This window comes from Oncorhynchus clarkii, chromosome 9, assembly GCF_045791955.1.
Source record: "Oncorhynchus clarkii lewisi isolate Uvic-CL-2024 chromosome 9, UVic_Ocla_1.0, whole genome shotgun sequence".
NCBI classification, from domain to species: Eukaryota; Metazoa; Chordata; class Actinopteri; order Salmoniformes; family Salmonidae; genus Oncorhynchus; species Oncorhynchus clarkii.
This window is the reverse complement of record NC_092155.1, coordinates 38,676,179-38,690,988: the sequence shown is the minus strand read 5'-3', so window position 1 is coordinate 38,690,988 and position 14,810 is coordinate 38,676,179. Positions and strand designations below refer to the sequence as shown.

The window sequence follows — 14,810 nt, the reverse complement described above, 5'->3', positions numbered from 1 at the left end:
CAGCAAAGCTCAAATCAAGCTGTGCAGAAAGGAGAGGAGAGAAGGGAGGGCTGCTCTATCCATAGAGAGTGTGCACTCGGCACCCCTCATATTTACAGTGGAGTAATGCCACGGTGTATCTGCACTCCCAGTCCATTAGCTGGTCTTATTGAGAAATTCTATATAACTGTAGTAGCTTATTGATTAACATGGCGGAGAAAGCTGTCTTCCTCTGCAAATATGGGTGTGTTTCTGTTGTCATAACGATTTGGTGCAGTGCAGGGCCAGATGGTCTGTCGATGCGGGTGTTAAGCCATCCCTCTGAAGACATGAGAGGAAATCAGCTCTCACTGAGCACCTCAGAGGAAGCCATTTTGAAAATGACTGGCATTCTGCTTAGAATGACTTTCACTGACCAATCAGGGTTTCAAACCAAGTGTTCTTTAAGAGGTACTGGCTATTAGCAGCAGAACGAGGGTGGTAGATGTAATACAGAGGAAAATGGCGGCGCTAGAGAGGCACGCATGTGAAATGTGCCTTTCCCTTGTCCCTTTTTGCTGTTGTAAGACACTGAAGATGCTCCTAACACAACATAACTCAACTCTGCTCAGGGGTCCGCAGGAAATCCCTCAGTCTTTACCTTGTATGGGGATTTCTATGTGCCTTAGATATAATTAATGTTCTGTTTTTGCTACCCCCTATATTGTGGTTGTCACGAGACCAGTATCGCGATGCTACGATGGCAAAAAAAAAGCACAAAGCAGACTTTGGTCCTTTAAAAAACCTACTGTATGTAACATTTTGTGCTATAGGAAATTGTTTTGTTTCTTTGCCACGATACCGCTGAGTATCGCAATATTGTTATCGTGACAGCCCTACCCTATATACTGCACTATAGGGAATAGGGATCCATTTTGGACGCGGCCTCAGTATGTTCTGGGCTGTGTACATGCCTGGGTATTTGTGGTAGTGTTCATTCAGGTCCTTCTGGAGCCTGTACGTATTGGTATGCTAATTTTGGCCTATAGAATGACGGTGGGGAAGGGGGGGGGGGGGCTCTTTGAAAGGCTTTAAGAGGCAGAGGGATGTGATTTACCCACGGTTCCCACACTCCCCCTGTTTCTTCCCTCGCTCCCCTCATTTATCCTCACAGCAAAACACAAGGCCCTCTACCCTACAGAGAGAGAGGGAGTCTTTCGTTTCAGCTTCTCGACATGGGGCTAATTTGAGAGTCTTTCTCATGGTTATTCCATCTTTGACATACTCTGTCGACTTAAATGTAGATTTGGGGATTCCTGAGATTGTCAGTGGACGGCCTTCGTTTCGAGTGTGTGGCCTCAGAGTGAGAGAGTTAGAGTGAATGGAGTGGGACTGATTGAATGTGCAAATCTCTGTTAGACTCTTTTGTGTAATGCAAGTTCCTAATATGTGTATTCTATGTCAGTTTGTACGTATCCAACTTGTGTATGTGTGTTGTACTCCAGCTGTGGGCTGTGTTATCAGTTTACAGTAAGACCCAGTCTCTTCCATTCCTAAGACCAGTTCTTCATTTGAAAATTTGGAGGTGAGCGAGAGAGAGGGGTGGGGAAGTTCTGAGCTGGAGTCCTTAAAATGCTTTCCAGTTTCACTGACTCACCCAATGATCACTCGTCGGTAATGGCCGGGGCAGGAGAATTATCGAAGATGCAACTCATATGAACTTTGATCGCTTTTATTATAGTTTTTACATTTAAAAAAGTGAGAAGGAAAAAACAATCATGCCACGAGAGTTACCGGATCCGGCCAAATAGATTCCGGACCAAAACAGTCGATGGAGAGGTGCAGGATCGGACTCCAATGAAGCACTGCCTGGACATGCCTGCTCTTAGCAGGCTGTAGGCACTATACATGCAAAGAATCAGTCAGCCTTCCCCCAGTCAAATCGAACAGGCACACACTCTCATTCTATCTCTTTGTGTTTCTCTGATTCCCATTTTGCTCTTACTTTCATTGTTGGTTATTTTATTCCTTCTTTATCTTCCCTCTCCTCCCTCCTAAATCCTCTCACTCATCCTCCTCCACAATGACCAATGCTGTTCCCACATAGCCAGAGAACAGCCGAGGCGAGTGTGTGTCTGTGTTCACACTCCATGTGGCAAACAAATGTGCTGTGGTGCTGTGTTTCTACACTCATTTGTCAGTATATTTAGGGCGTATGCGCCGGTGGAGGCTGCTGAGGGGAGGACGGCTCATAATAATCTTTCCACTTATTCCGCTCCAGCCATTACCACGTGCCCGTCCTCCCCAATTAAGATGCCACCAACCCCCTGTGGTATGTGCCTGTCAGTGTAGTCCATACCCTTCCCTATGAACGTTTCATCGTGTTTCATGCAGTACATGTTTGGGTGTGGATATGAGTGTATGCTGTGCACGTTATACTCTGAGCGCATGTGTGTGCAGTACGCCTGTGTGTGTCTCGTGACCCCTGGCTACTGTAGATCATCTGAGACATGGAGCCTCTGTTCCACACTACTCTGAATGTGGAGACTGTTCTTCTACAAAGGGCCAGCCGCCACCCAGGGCCATTGTGGCCCTCCAGTCCCTCTCTATCAGGCCAAGAAGGGCCCCATTGTATCCCTTCATCCCTAGAATGGAAGCCTGTATTTTTTCCCGGGAAAACCCACGCCCTCTTACACCCTCCACCCAGCATGGCTGGTCCATCTTAAAGGGCACTGTGACCCCTGGGAACCCCCGCTCCCCCATTCGCCATCTCACACTGGGTCAAATGAAGCTGCACTGATCCCCTTTGTCTGGGTGTGTCCCCCAGTGGGAGTCCGACTGCACGCCCACGAGGGGGGACTGGGTTTGTGTTTGTGTATGTGGGGGGAGAGGATGTATACATCATGGGGAGTGCCCATGTGCAATAACACAACACTTCAACGAGCCAATAGTGAGAGACTGAATAGCAACATTAGGTCCTATGTGACCAATGAGAAGACGCACTGGGCACAGACGTCAGTTCAACTTTCGACTCCTTGTAAAGTCCATGCCCTGATGAATTGAGGCTGTTCTGAGGGCAAAAGGGGGTGCGACTCAATATTAGGAAGGTGTTCCTAATGTCTTTTCCACTCATTGTAGATTGTAATTGACACTTGGAAGTGTAGAGGAAATATTCCAATCCACCAGATAGAACAGGGAGTGTTTTTGTCCCACATTTAGATTCAGAGTAACCTTTAATTCCCCTGATATAGACTGTTCTTGTCCTGCAGGTAGGACTGAAGGAGTGTTCTGAGATGCCAGGAATTTCATTCCAATGTGGGTTAGGCTGAATGACAGCTGGAAGGCAAGGTGGTATACTGCACAGATCTCTGCAGAGGTGTGGCTACCATTATCACTGGGGAATGTCATCTCAGATCGCTGTGTTAGCAGGATGGAGACAGGTAGGGGGGGAGCCCAGAGTGATGGAGGAAGGATGATGGCGATATAAATGAAGGATGGAGGGAGGATGACAGAGAGATGAAGGAGAGATGTAATATGAGGGTGCAGAGAAAGGAAAGTGGGGTAGAGAGAGTGAAGGGCAGAATGATTAATAATGAAAGAGGAAGGGTGTAGCAGATGAAGGACAGTGATATGAACCCCTGCCTCTACATTCCAGGCAGCATGACCTAGTTTTTTGGCCCTAACACACACACACACACACACACACTTAAGTGCTCACAGTGGTAAAAATACGTTAAATATAGCATGAGAGAGAGAGAGAGAGAGAGAGAGAGAGAGAGAGAGAGAGAGAGAGAGAGAGAGAGAGAGAGAGAGAGAGAGAGAGAGAGAGAGAGAGAGAGAGAATATTGTGCTATTTCACACTAACGTGAGAGGCAGAATTGATATTTGATGTTATATTACACTGGTGCTAGAGAAAGAGTGGGGAGAGTTGTTTGAGTGATAGCGAGAGGAAGGAACATCGGTTTGGTGAGTTTAGAAGTATTTCTTCCATACTTTTCTTTGCACCTCTGTTGTTTGCTCTCTCCCTTAGCCCACTCCTAAAGGGACACAGGGGGGATCTTGGAGTTGGGTTAAAGCGTTCCTCCTTTGTGTGTGATCTACGATTAACTTACTCCGTGCTCAGACTCCTCATATTGTCATGCAGACAGACGTCCGGGTAGAGCTGCTTTCAACCTCAGCCCTCAGCCTCGCTGTTCATGATTGTTAATTACACCAATAGGGGTTATAGTCAACATCAACACAGCCCACATGAACCCCAACCCCGGGATACATTCAAATGGGATGTATGTTCAGACATTAAACTCTTCATATATAATGCATACTGTGTTTGGATATTAGCAGTACAAAGTGAATCATGCGTAGCTGGGCTTTTAGTGAATAGTAAACACATCTCTACATGTTCTACTGGCCCAGTGCAATACAGATGAGGTCCTAAGTGAGTCTTGTGGGGGTGAAATTAGTTCCTATTGTTCTTACTTGAATAGGATGTTTAAAGTCTATAGTGCTGAGCATTAACCAACATTTTAGTTATTTTTTCAGTTATTTTTCACCTACACCTTTCAATTATTTGGATTTAAAACATATTTCCTGCAATTCTACACACTGTTGTTGTAAGGTGCAGAGAAATGTTGCAGTTTTAAAGCAAATGTTCTTGCAATTCAATACATTTTGCCATGTCTAATGTTTATTCATATTTAAGTGACTCGAACATTACGACAAAGTCTATGGGCCCCCCAAAAATTGCTAAAAAACATTAGCTGACATGGGCTAGTTGATCTGGACATTTCTGACAAGTTATAAATAGCTCTCTAAGGTATGCAATGACTAACATGACTCATGATGAGGAACTGATGATGCACTACCCAATTTAGTAATGTCACCTTGTGCATTCTACTATTACAACAAAGAGTACGTTCAAAGCCGGACTCAGTTCCTTTCCAGTTTGGGAACCACTGGTTTAAGTGATTGATAGTGTTCAGCAGTCATAAAAGTATGCCATATTTTCATTGAAATACTACACAATTGTGATTTTGTCAGACAGCATAGGAAGCAGCCCTATAGAGATGAGGTGATGACTTGAAATAAAATCAAACAAATTTAATATACACAACAGCTGAAATATTTTATTAATGTAACGTAATGTGAATGAATTTAAATGATGGTTAATAATGGGCATTCACAACCATCATGTGACTTGTATTAATTGTTTTATTCTGTGATGTTACAGCATTCAACCCACATAGTGCATTTCATGTTTAAAAAAAGTATTGAAACCTAAATCGAAAACCATGATTATTTTTTCATAATCGAACCGAAACCGAACTGACCTCAAAAAGCACTTATCGCTCAGCACAAGAAGTTTAGGACAGAGAGGTTTCCAGGGAGAAGAGAGTGGTGCTGGGGGAGATGGAGAGATAGTAGACTGCCGGATGGCAAAGCTCTGGTAGACACCTCAAGGGCTTTATCTGGTGGGAAAGACGGGCACTGGGGAAGTAGGTCAAAGGTCAAGACGAATGTAGGTGAAGCCTTCTTTCTTGCATTGATTTTCTGTGGGCTTGAAGGTCAGTGAAATCCATCTGAAATAGCCACAGACAATATGAATAGTCAGATTGGAGATCCAGACCATTACCAATGGTAGTGAACCATACAGACCACAGTCACTGTCAGATCACTGTGCCTTTGGCTGTTAACACTGGAGGTTTATACTGCCACCTATTGGATGGCTAGTGAAAATGCAGTAAATGTTTAAGGACTGAAATCTCACTGACATTGGCGACAAATGCCTTATTCTTTTTTTTGTTGAGTTTTTACCCCTTTTTATCCCCAATTTCGTGGTATCCAATTGTTGTAGTAGCTACTATGTTGTCTCATCGCTAAAACTCCCGTACGGGCTCGGGAGAGACGAAGGTTGAATGTCATGCGTCCTCCGATACACAACCCAGCCAGCCGCACTGCTTCTTAACACAGCGCGCATCCAACCCGGAAGCCAGCCGCACCAATGTGTCGGAGGCTACACCGTGCACCTGGCAACCTTGGTTAGCGCGCACTGCGCCCGGCCCGCCGCAGGAGTCGCTGGTGCGCGATGAGGCCCTCCCTAACCCGGACGATGCTAGGCCAATTGTGCATCGCCCCACGGACCTCCCGGTCGCGGCCGTTTACGACAGAGCCTGGGCGCGAACCCAGGGACTCTGATAGTACAGCGCGCTTAACCACTGCGCCACCCGGGAGGCCTCAAATGCCTTATTCTAATGTGATCTCTCTCCCTCCATCCCTCTCTCTCTCTCTCTCTCTCTCTCCCTCCCTCCCTCCTACTGTAGCTGTGACGAGTATGTGACTCAGCTGGATGAGATGCAGAGACAGCTGTCTGCGGCAGAGGATGAGAAGAAGACCCTGAACTCCCTCCTCCGTATGGCCATCCAGCAGAAGCTAGCCCTGACCCAGCGCTTGGAGGACCTGGAGTTTGACACCGAGCAGACCCGCCGCGGGGGCAAACCTAAAGGCAGGACCACCAACGGCAGAACCACCAACGGCCAGACCAACACCGCCAACAACCCCCACGTAAGTCACGGGCTCACCTGCGCCGGCATCGGTCGCCCCAGTGAGCACAACATCATGCCCAACGGCATCCTGGGAGGCCCAGTGGTCTTCTGCAGCGAGAAGTACAAGATCTACTGCGACTGAAGCGGCTGCATTGTCAGCACGGGACTGCTGTGTACAGAGGGGAGGAGCCCGAGGTCCTCCCCTGACTTAGTGTTAAAGAGCCCTACTATGCTCGCTTAGCTCCCTGCCTGCTCAGCCTGGTGTGTGTCTAACCTATAGTACATACTTATGCCTATGGCCACGTATGGCCACTCACGCCTGCTAGTGTAAACGCTTAGGGGAATGCAGCTGTGTATGTACTGTACCGTACAGTACAGTGTGCCCTAGAAGTTTGGGATTGTAGTAGACATAATGTATGGCATGTGGATATGGCCTCAACCGGCCGCCGTTGGGCTTCTGTGGATATTATGGGGTGTCACTTCTTTCCGCCGTCATGGTGCTGTACTTATGATGATGTAAAAGGTGGCAGCTTTTGTGCTTAGTGTGTTCTGACCCCCCCTGAGTGTGTTGCCTGGTAACCATAATGCATTTGGGGGGTGGGGACTTGTGAAGAGGGTGTCACTTTTAGGATCATGTGACAGAAGTTGACGCCCTCTCCTCGTTTTGCTTGCCTGTTGGCGTTGGTGCTCCTTCGATAAAGCCCCCGCTCCTCTTCCCCTCTCTCTCCTGGCCCCCCAGGACTGAGCCAGCCCCAGCAACCCACTGACCAATCAGGTTGCTCATGAATGTTTACATAAACAAATGAAACAAAACAATATGCAAACTCCCCCTGCTGTTGCTAGGGAGCCCAGTGTGATTTGCTGGATTTTCTAACTGAAATTCAAAATTCTCAAAGCGGGTTGGCTGATAATTAATGATGTCGGAGGTGGGCGGTAAAGGAGCACCTAAGACCACAGGTGTTTCATTTCAAGATCCTTTAAGCTGCACACCAACGCGGTAGAGTCAGGCAGTCCAATCGCATGGCTTTGCAGCTGAAAATGCTGCTGAGCTTTATAACAGTTTTTCTCTGTAAACAGGTGTGTCACAGCACATGCAGATGTGCTACAGGGCTCTACATTTGAACCAGAGCAGTTATTTAACGTCTGCAGAAATAAACAGAGGGCTATTCCATGTGACCTAGTATATGTCATATTGGTGGATTCTCTCAGCCATATTACTTAAGAATGAAAGAAAATGATCAAATAACTGTGAACAGATACAATATAGTTTTGATTGATGGTGATTTTTGTAATAACAGAAAAGATCCTAAAAGAGCACAAAAATCAATGGCACCCAAATCCGGATCGTAATTCTACAAACAAAACCGACCAATATCCCTCGGCAAAGTGCCTGTCGACCCAAACACTTGAAATCAACTACATCTATATATCGATGTAAAGCCCTGTCTTTGTGTCTGTCAGCCTAATGCTGATCTCTCTTCCTCTCTCTCCCTGTTGCTTCTCTCTTTCTCTTTTGGGAGGCCCTTTTGAGCTCTCAAATGAACTATGTGTGGGTATGTGGCTGAAAACCTTGTCCTCCTCACGTCTCAAACGTGTGGTTCGTCGCTTTGTTGTCATGACAACCCCTCTCTCTTTTTAGATTGTCAGCAGCTTGCTCGCCCTACAACACCACTCTCCCTTTAAGTAGAGAGGGGGATTGTGGGGAAAACCCCTGGATATTGTCAGGTAACGTCCTTGCGCACGTGTGTTCTGAAACCCTGCCTGTGTGTGTGTGTGTGTGTGTGTGTGTGTGTGTGTGTGTGTGTGTGTGTGTGTGTGTGTGTGTGTGTGTGTGTGTGTGTGTGTGTGTGTGTGTGTGTGTGTGTGTGTGTGTGTGTGTGTGTGTGTGTAATCTCAGCTCCGACACTGAGGTGAAAGACCCTTGTGTGTATGTCGTTTTCTCCAAATATTGCAAATAGATTCATTTCTGAGATGCTGTGTGGATGTGAGAGGACAACCAATGTACTGTCTTTATTACCCCCCCCCCCCCCCCAAAAAAAAGCTTTAACCCTTGCAATCTAGTGCCAGGCAGATTAAAAAAACTGATGTGGGGCTTGTGTTAGATAGATCCATGTAATGCATACACGGTATTAGCTTTGTGGCGCTAAAAGCAGGGTTGATGCGAAGAGATTCTTGGAAGATTAATTCAATTATGCTTTTTAAAACTATATATTCTTAATAATACGATCGTAATCAGGTTCTAATCTTCTAGGATACTCCTAGGCCACCTCTCTCGGGTATGGAGAGGGAGAGCTTTGGTTCCTCCGAACGAGGGACGTCCTCAACCCTGCTTGAGTTGAGTATGTGCTGCGCTGCCCTACGAGGCCTTTAGTCACGCCACAAAGTACGGAGACTAGGCTATCGCTCACATCAGAGAAGAACCTCCACGGGAGGGGAAATCACTATTCTGTTCTTGTTCCACTTAAGCGACAGTGATAGAATCACACTTTGTTTGTGTCAGTTTGCTCTGGGTGTAGAGAGTGGGAGAGGAGAGAGAAGTAATACTGGTGTTTAAAAGCACCTGCACGCGAAAGACGAGCTCTCTCAGCCGATTCTGAACATGATTTTGATACTGTGTTTGGGGAAATGAGTTCCAGGGTTTTCTGAGGGAGATGCTCTAAGATGACAAATGTATTTACATGAGGTTTTTGTTTGACTACTTTGTCTCTAAATGTGGTATTTTACTAGTGGACATTGATTCAAATGAGTTGACCTTCTATCCCTGTTCCCTTGTGTAGGCACTATAGATTCACTGAATAATCTATATATTTCATAATCCAGGATGTGATTGTGGCTAGAGAGACCCTCCCTAGTTCTCTTGGTTTAGTTTGAAATCAATGTCTGTTTATCTGGTGTCATCAATAGAATGCCACCAGAATAAGCTCCCTCCTACCTCTGCCTTTAGGCTCCGCCCACTTCACCTTTGAGTTCTCTCACACGCTCTTCGTCTGATTCCTGATTGGTTGAACGCCTGCACGCTAAAAAACACACCCGTTCTCATTAACCTGCATGCCAGTAAGGAAAGCCCCTCCGATGACTGACCTGGTTCTGGGGTGTGGATTAAACTCTTGGGGCTCATCATATGTTTTGGAGGTGTCAAAGGTCATGGTACTTGTGAGGTCATCAGCTTCTTGCACTCACTGGTCTTCCTCGTGCAGTAGTGCTTTTATATCAGCTCCTCTGAAACATATTGACACAATGTTGATATGACAGTCTGCTTCAGCACTACTGACCCAGTTTGCACCAACCGCTAGTTAGTAGCTACTGTAACTAACTGGGCCTTCGGTGTACATCTTTTTACTCTTCCTTGTTTCATGTTTTTGATTGGAATGGAATCATTTCTGAGGAAGTTAACATCTCTCTAAATGTACCAGTAATGCACATTTGTATGTTTTCTTTGTTTCTCCGTTTTGCAGTCATTTAATTCTGCCCGGAGGAGGTTCCTCCGACACAGGATCCTCTCACAATGCCGATGTCACATTCATTGTGCAGAAAACAGATAGCCCTATAGGCCAAGATTATGAAACCCACTTCAAGACTAAAAAGATCAAATGAAATCTCTGATAGGAAAATCCAATATTCCTCCAGGTTGCCCTTTAACTCGCAATATAGCACGACCTCAATGTCCTATGCATGGGAATGAACACGGTATTTCACATTTCCCCGCGCTGCTGCCGATGCTCACAAGTACAGTGAACTCTGCCCTCCTCATGAAATGATGATCAGAGTTTGTGATTGGCGGAGTTATCCCTCCAATGAGAAGCCAGGGGAACCATGGTCTTTTCTCAATGTAAATCAACCAACAGTTTTGTCTGGTTTGATCTTTTTTTGTTTTAGTTGATTTGTTTTCTTTAACCTGTGCACTTTTATTATAGGATTATATAACTTTATATTATTAACCTAGGAAAGGTTTGTAGTGCTAAGGTTTGTGACTTATTTAGTCAAGTATACACATATATTAATAGGAATATATTTCCTCCTGTATATGGTCTCTTTGTACCATCTACAGAGACCATTTACTCTCCTAAAGTCTCACCGCAAACCAGAGTCCATCTATTGTTATTGTGCTTCTGAGAATTGATCCATCTGAATAACCATCCTTTTATTGTTATGTCTCATCATATTGCTTTATTATGCTGTTGGTTTGGTTTTTATATGTATGTTCTACTGCCATGTTCTAAACAAAATCCAGGGTGAGCTAATTCTGGGGTTTTCATGTATTTATTATTCCTAGGAATAGTTCAAAGCTAACGCGCAGAAACTTGACGACGCTCTGACTCAAAAAAAATGGTAAGAAGTTCTTGGGGGGGGGAAAATGGAGTGACAAAATGATTTTGTTTTTTTCCATCTTCTTACCAAGGGTGTCACACTGATAAGGGATCACTGGCTCACAGAATTCTCTGCAAGTGCAACGATTAAATTCCAAATTGGAATGGTTTAATTCTCTCTTTGTTTATCGTGCCAAATCCTGGTACACCGTTTAGGTTTGAAAAGATTCAAGAATCAGAAAGACAAGCCGAACATCAGTGAGAAAGGTGTAGTTTGGGGCTGTGACTTTCTGCTGAAGCGCTACCCGGGTTTTGCTTTGGGTTTGTTTTGTTCTTCATTCTGACCAGTAGTGCCTTTCATTGTTTCAAGGGAGAATTGTAGACTAGTACTTTGTGTTTGTTTTTTAGGGGAGGAGTTTGGGTTGAATGACTTTGTGAGCAGCAATAAATGCAAAGAGGAGTAGCCCTTTTTGCAGGAGTGAGATGATCGTTTTGAAATTAGCTCAATTCAACTGATATTGTATTGAATTCTGCAGGTCAGTGATCCCAACAGCAAATTCAGGGGTATTGAGAAAATGTAGTTTTTTTTTATTATCAAACTTTGGGAACCAAAATAAATCCCTTTGGCCTCATTTTGAACAAAATGTTCCATGCACCACTATGTGTTTGGGCAGATCAGTGTACTATTGGAAACATCGACATGATCTCTAGCTTTGTATGGTGAAGGTAATGTAATATCTACAGTATTGTTGGCAAATGTGCAGAGAGCGCATTTTCTCTTTGATTTGTTTTTGTTTTTCTATTGAATATTTTTTTTTACATCATATATTAAAGTGTTGTGATTTCAGGAAATAGAAAACAGATTTTGCATCAACAAGCTTGAATAGTGCCATCCTAGCCAATGCTTGTTTGTTGAGGCGTAAAAAGTTATCATTACGGTTGAGAAGCGAAAAATACGGAGAAAACAAAGTGCAATTTAAATGCTGTTTTACAAGGAAAATAAAAGTTTTCTGTTTGCTGGAAGCGATAGCATTGTGATAATACACTAGCCGTGCAAACTTTATATTGTCATATTGTGTTTCAGTATTGATCCATATTGAGTTTGATACCTTTATATGAAATAACGACTTAATCTGTATGTTGGTATTTATTTGGATTGTCATGCAGTACTGTATTCTTATCAATAATGTGCATTATAATTTGTGGCATATTGATTACAACTTATTGTCATATGCATGTTTTTCAGTCATGGAAACCTTTACACAGAATCGAAAACAAACCTATAACTTTGGAGATGCTGAAAAAGTGAAAAAAATAAAATGATGAAAAAATGAGTTTAGTCTAATGTATTACTGCTGAGCTAATCCTATGAAAGTGTTGTTTTGTTTTCCTATAGAGAGGTGTTATGTCTGTGTAAAGGTAGTCATACTGGTTAAAATCAATAAATGTGACTAAAAAGACAAAGTGTCCTGTGTGTATTTTCATCCCAAACTCTCCCACTGTAAGTAAATGAACAGTTAACTTTGGAGCCAGTCTGATGCTGCAGGCTCCCCCTCAGAAGATCCCCAGCTGGGAAACAGAATGAGGGGGGACTTCCCAGCTGTCTGTAAAGACTCCATGACATGATCAAATTTCACACAATGCACAAAACTCTTCCACCCCCACCTTCTGTCTGGCTCCCCCTCTTTTTCCTCTCTCCCTGCCCTCATCCTTTGTCTTCTCTATTCTTCCTGTTATTTTCCATTTTCTTTTTCTGTTCTCCACATCTCACCCCTTTATATCTCTTTAACTCTCTAGATCTTTTTTTCTCTCCCATTTACTCTCTTGTTCTGTCCTTTCCCTCTCTTTTATCAATAATTTGCTGCTGTGTATTAAAAAAAACTCCCACATACAAACAAACCGGGTGACTCTTGACCTCTCCACCCCCAGTAACTTCCTGTCCATGCTCCGTTAGGACCAGTTTCCATGAGTCATAAAGACTTGCCCCGTTTGTCTCATGCAACAGTTTTATACCACGTGGATGGTTTTATATGGCAAGAATATGTAGAGCGCTATTGATTTTCAGAAAAGAAGAATTGATACAAAATACAGAAACAGATGAATACAAGTGATAAAATAATCGGTCCCATTCAGAAGCTGTCATTCTACAAATATAAGGATTTATTGTATTCTAATGTCCAAAGTTTATAAATTGCATTTTTAGACCACCGTACAATTTTGATTAATAACCATCTTACAGAAGTAGAATGGAAACAAAAGGACCATTCATTGAGTTTTTAAACAATCTTTCCCAGCGAGAGATGGTGGGAGAGATGCGAAAGTTCTGCAAGCAGGGCTCTGCTCTAAACGCCTGATTTCCTCCTCTAGTCCTCTCTGTAAAGGGGGGCTGATGAGGATGGCTGGCTTTGTGTCTCTGAAACCCCACAAGTACCGAACAAATTCTGTTCCAAATCTGGTGACATTGAAAAGCAATGTGTGTGTATGGCCAACAGTGAGTGTGATGTCTGAGTGATGGAAGAAGTGCTCTAATCAAGACAATCAATGGTTTGCATGCAGGGCTGAAACATAAAAACTATAATACACACTATTCATATACAAAGAATCACATACAACGAGGCTACAGTGTACCATTTACCAACCACACTACATAACAGAGACTGCCCCAACTGAAAAAGTCCCAATTTGCAGAATCAGGATACTGTATGAAAGAAAGGTGGGAGGTCACTCCATTGGCAGTCTATGACATCACTATCCCCCACAGTGGACGCTTTGTCGTCATGGCATCTCCCCCATTTCCTGTTCATTATGCCATATGGAATATGGGTCAGTGGAATATGTTCTATCCCACTGCTCCATTCCAAATTCAGGTGGTATGATTGTACCTGAAGTAGCATGCTGCGTCGTCTCACAGTGGTTGGTGCAGTATCCTCTCTGACCAATTGGGGTCACCATAACACTGACAAATACAGTGGTATCCAGTGTCTGTCTGAATCCAATGAGATTCTTCACTCTTTTTTGAGTGATATGATATGGGTATGTGTTTGTGCACAAGCGTGTTTTGTATGTGTGTGTGCATGTGTGTGTGGGTGTGTACGCAATGTTGAGTGTGAGTGTGTACGCAATGGTGAATGTGCTGCTGTCAGTGGAGTGGGGCTACTAAATCGTAACCTAACACAAAGAGCCCTCTCTCTTTCTCAGCCACTCCTGTCATGTGATGAGCTGAACACATGAGGACCCTGAAGGAGCATTGAATGCATCAGGTGGTGCACAGAACACATACACACAGTTACACCACACGGCCAAACAGACAGCCTCGCCATGTCTGACTCATGTGTCTCTGACTACTGTGCGCACACACACACACACACACACACACACACAGGAGGTTCCACACACAGCAGGTCTGACGAACTGTGTGACCTCATCCTCATCATACACCAAACATTCCATACAGTCCGGCTGGACAGGGATGTGTCTTCTCCCCTATGCTCATGAGAGAAATGGATACTCCAAAAGAGATCTATCTCTCTGGAATCTGTAGGTGTGTGCCTCTACCCTTGTTCTCGTTGAAATCATGACAAAACATGTCATGCAAAATGTTCACTTTATTTTCAGTTCACACTCTTTGATGAGTGATGTGGTTTGATAACAGCAGAGGAGGTGTGATTTGAAATTGGTGTGAAAGAAGTGGATGGCCTAAATCACACCTTCCCTCCTTTCCCCCACATCTCTCTTATCTCTCTGCCTACCTTTCTTTTTCCTCCAATTCTCTGCGCTTCTCTGACTCCCTCCCCCCATTTTCACTCTGTTTCCTTCTGTCCTCCCATCCTCTCTCCTTTATCCATTTCCCTCCCTCTGACTATCTCTCACCATCTCTCTCTTCACTCTCAATTTAAATTCAATTTAAGGGGCTTTATTGGCATGAGAAACATATGTATACATTGCCAAAGCAAGTTAAATAGATAATAAACAAAAGTGAAATAAACATTACAAAATTAACAGTAAA

General features: G+C 44.1%; 1 protein-coding gene across 4 annotated transcripts in view; it reads left to right on the top strand.

Annotated features, from left to right (window-relative positions):
- The window catches only part of LOC139416259 (protein bicaudal D homolog 2-like), an 88,396-nt gene extending 76,128 nt beyond the window's left edge, over window positions 1–12,268 (top strand). Inside the window, exons 10-12 of one of the 4 annotated variants that reach the window (XM_071164709.1) lie at window positions 6,276–6,516; window positions 8,137–8,222; window positions 9,953–12,268. In XM_071164709.1, coding sequence (XP_071020810.1) covers window positions 6,276–6,516; window positions 8,137–8,184 — 289 coding nt within the window. In that variant the 3' untranslated portion in view covers window positions 8,185–8,222; window positions 9,953–12,268. Of the gene's footprint in view, window positions 1–6,275; window positions 7,733–8,136; window positions 8,271–9,952 lie in introns of those variants that run through there. The other 3 variants (XM_071164708.1, XM_071164710.1, XM_071164707.1) reach the window with 3 other exon arrangements.
- The last annotated feature ends 2,542 nt before the right edge of the window (window positions 12,269–14,810 follow it).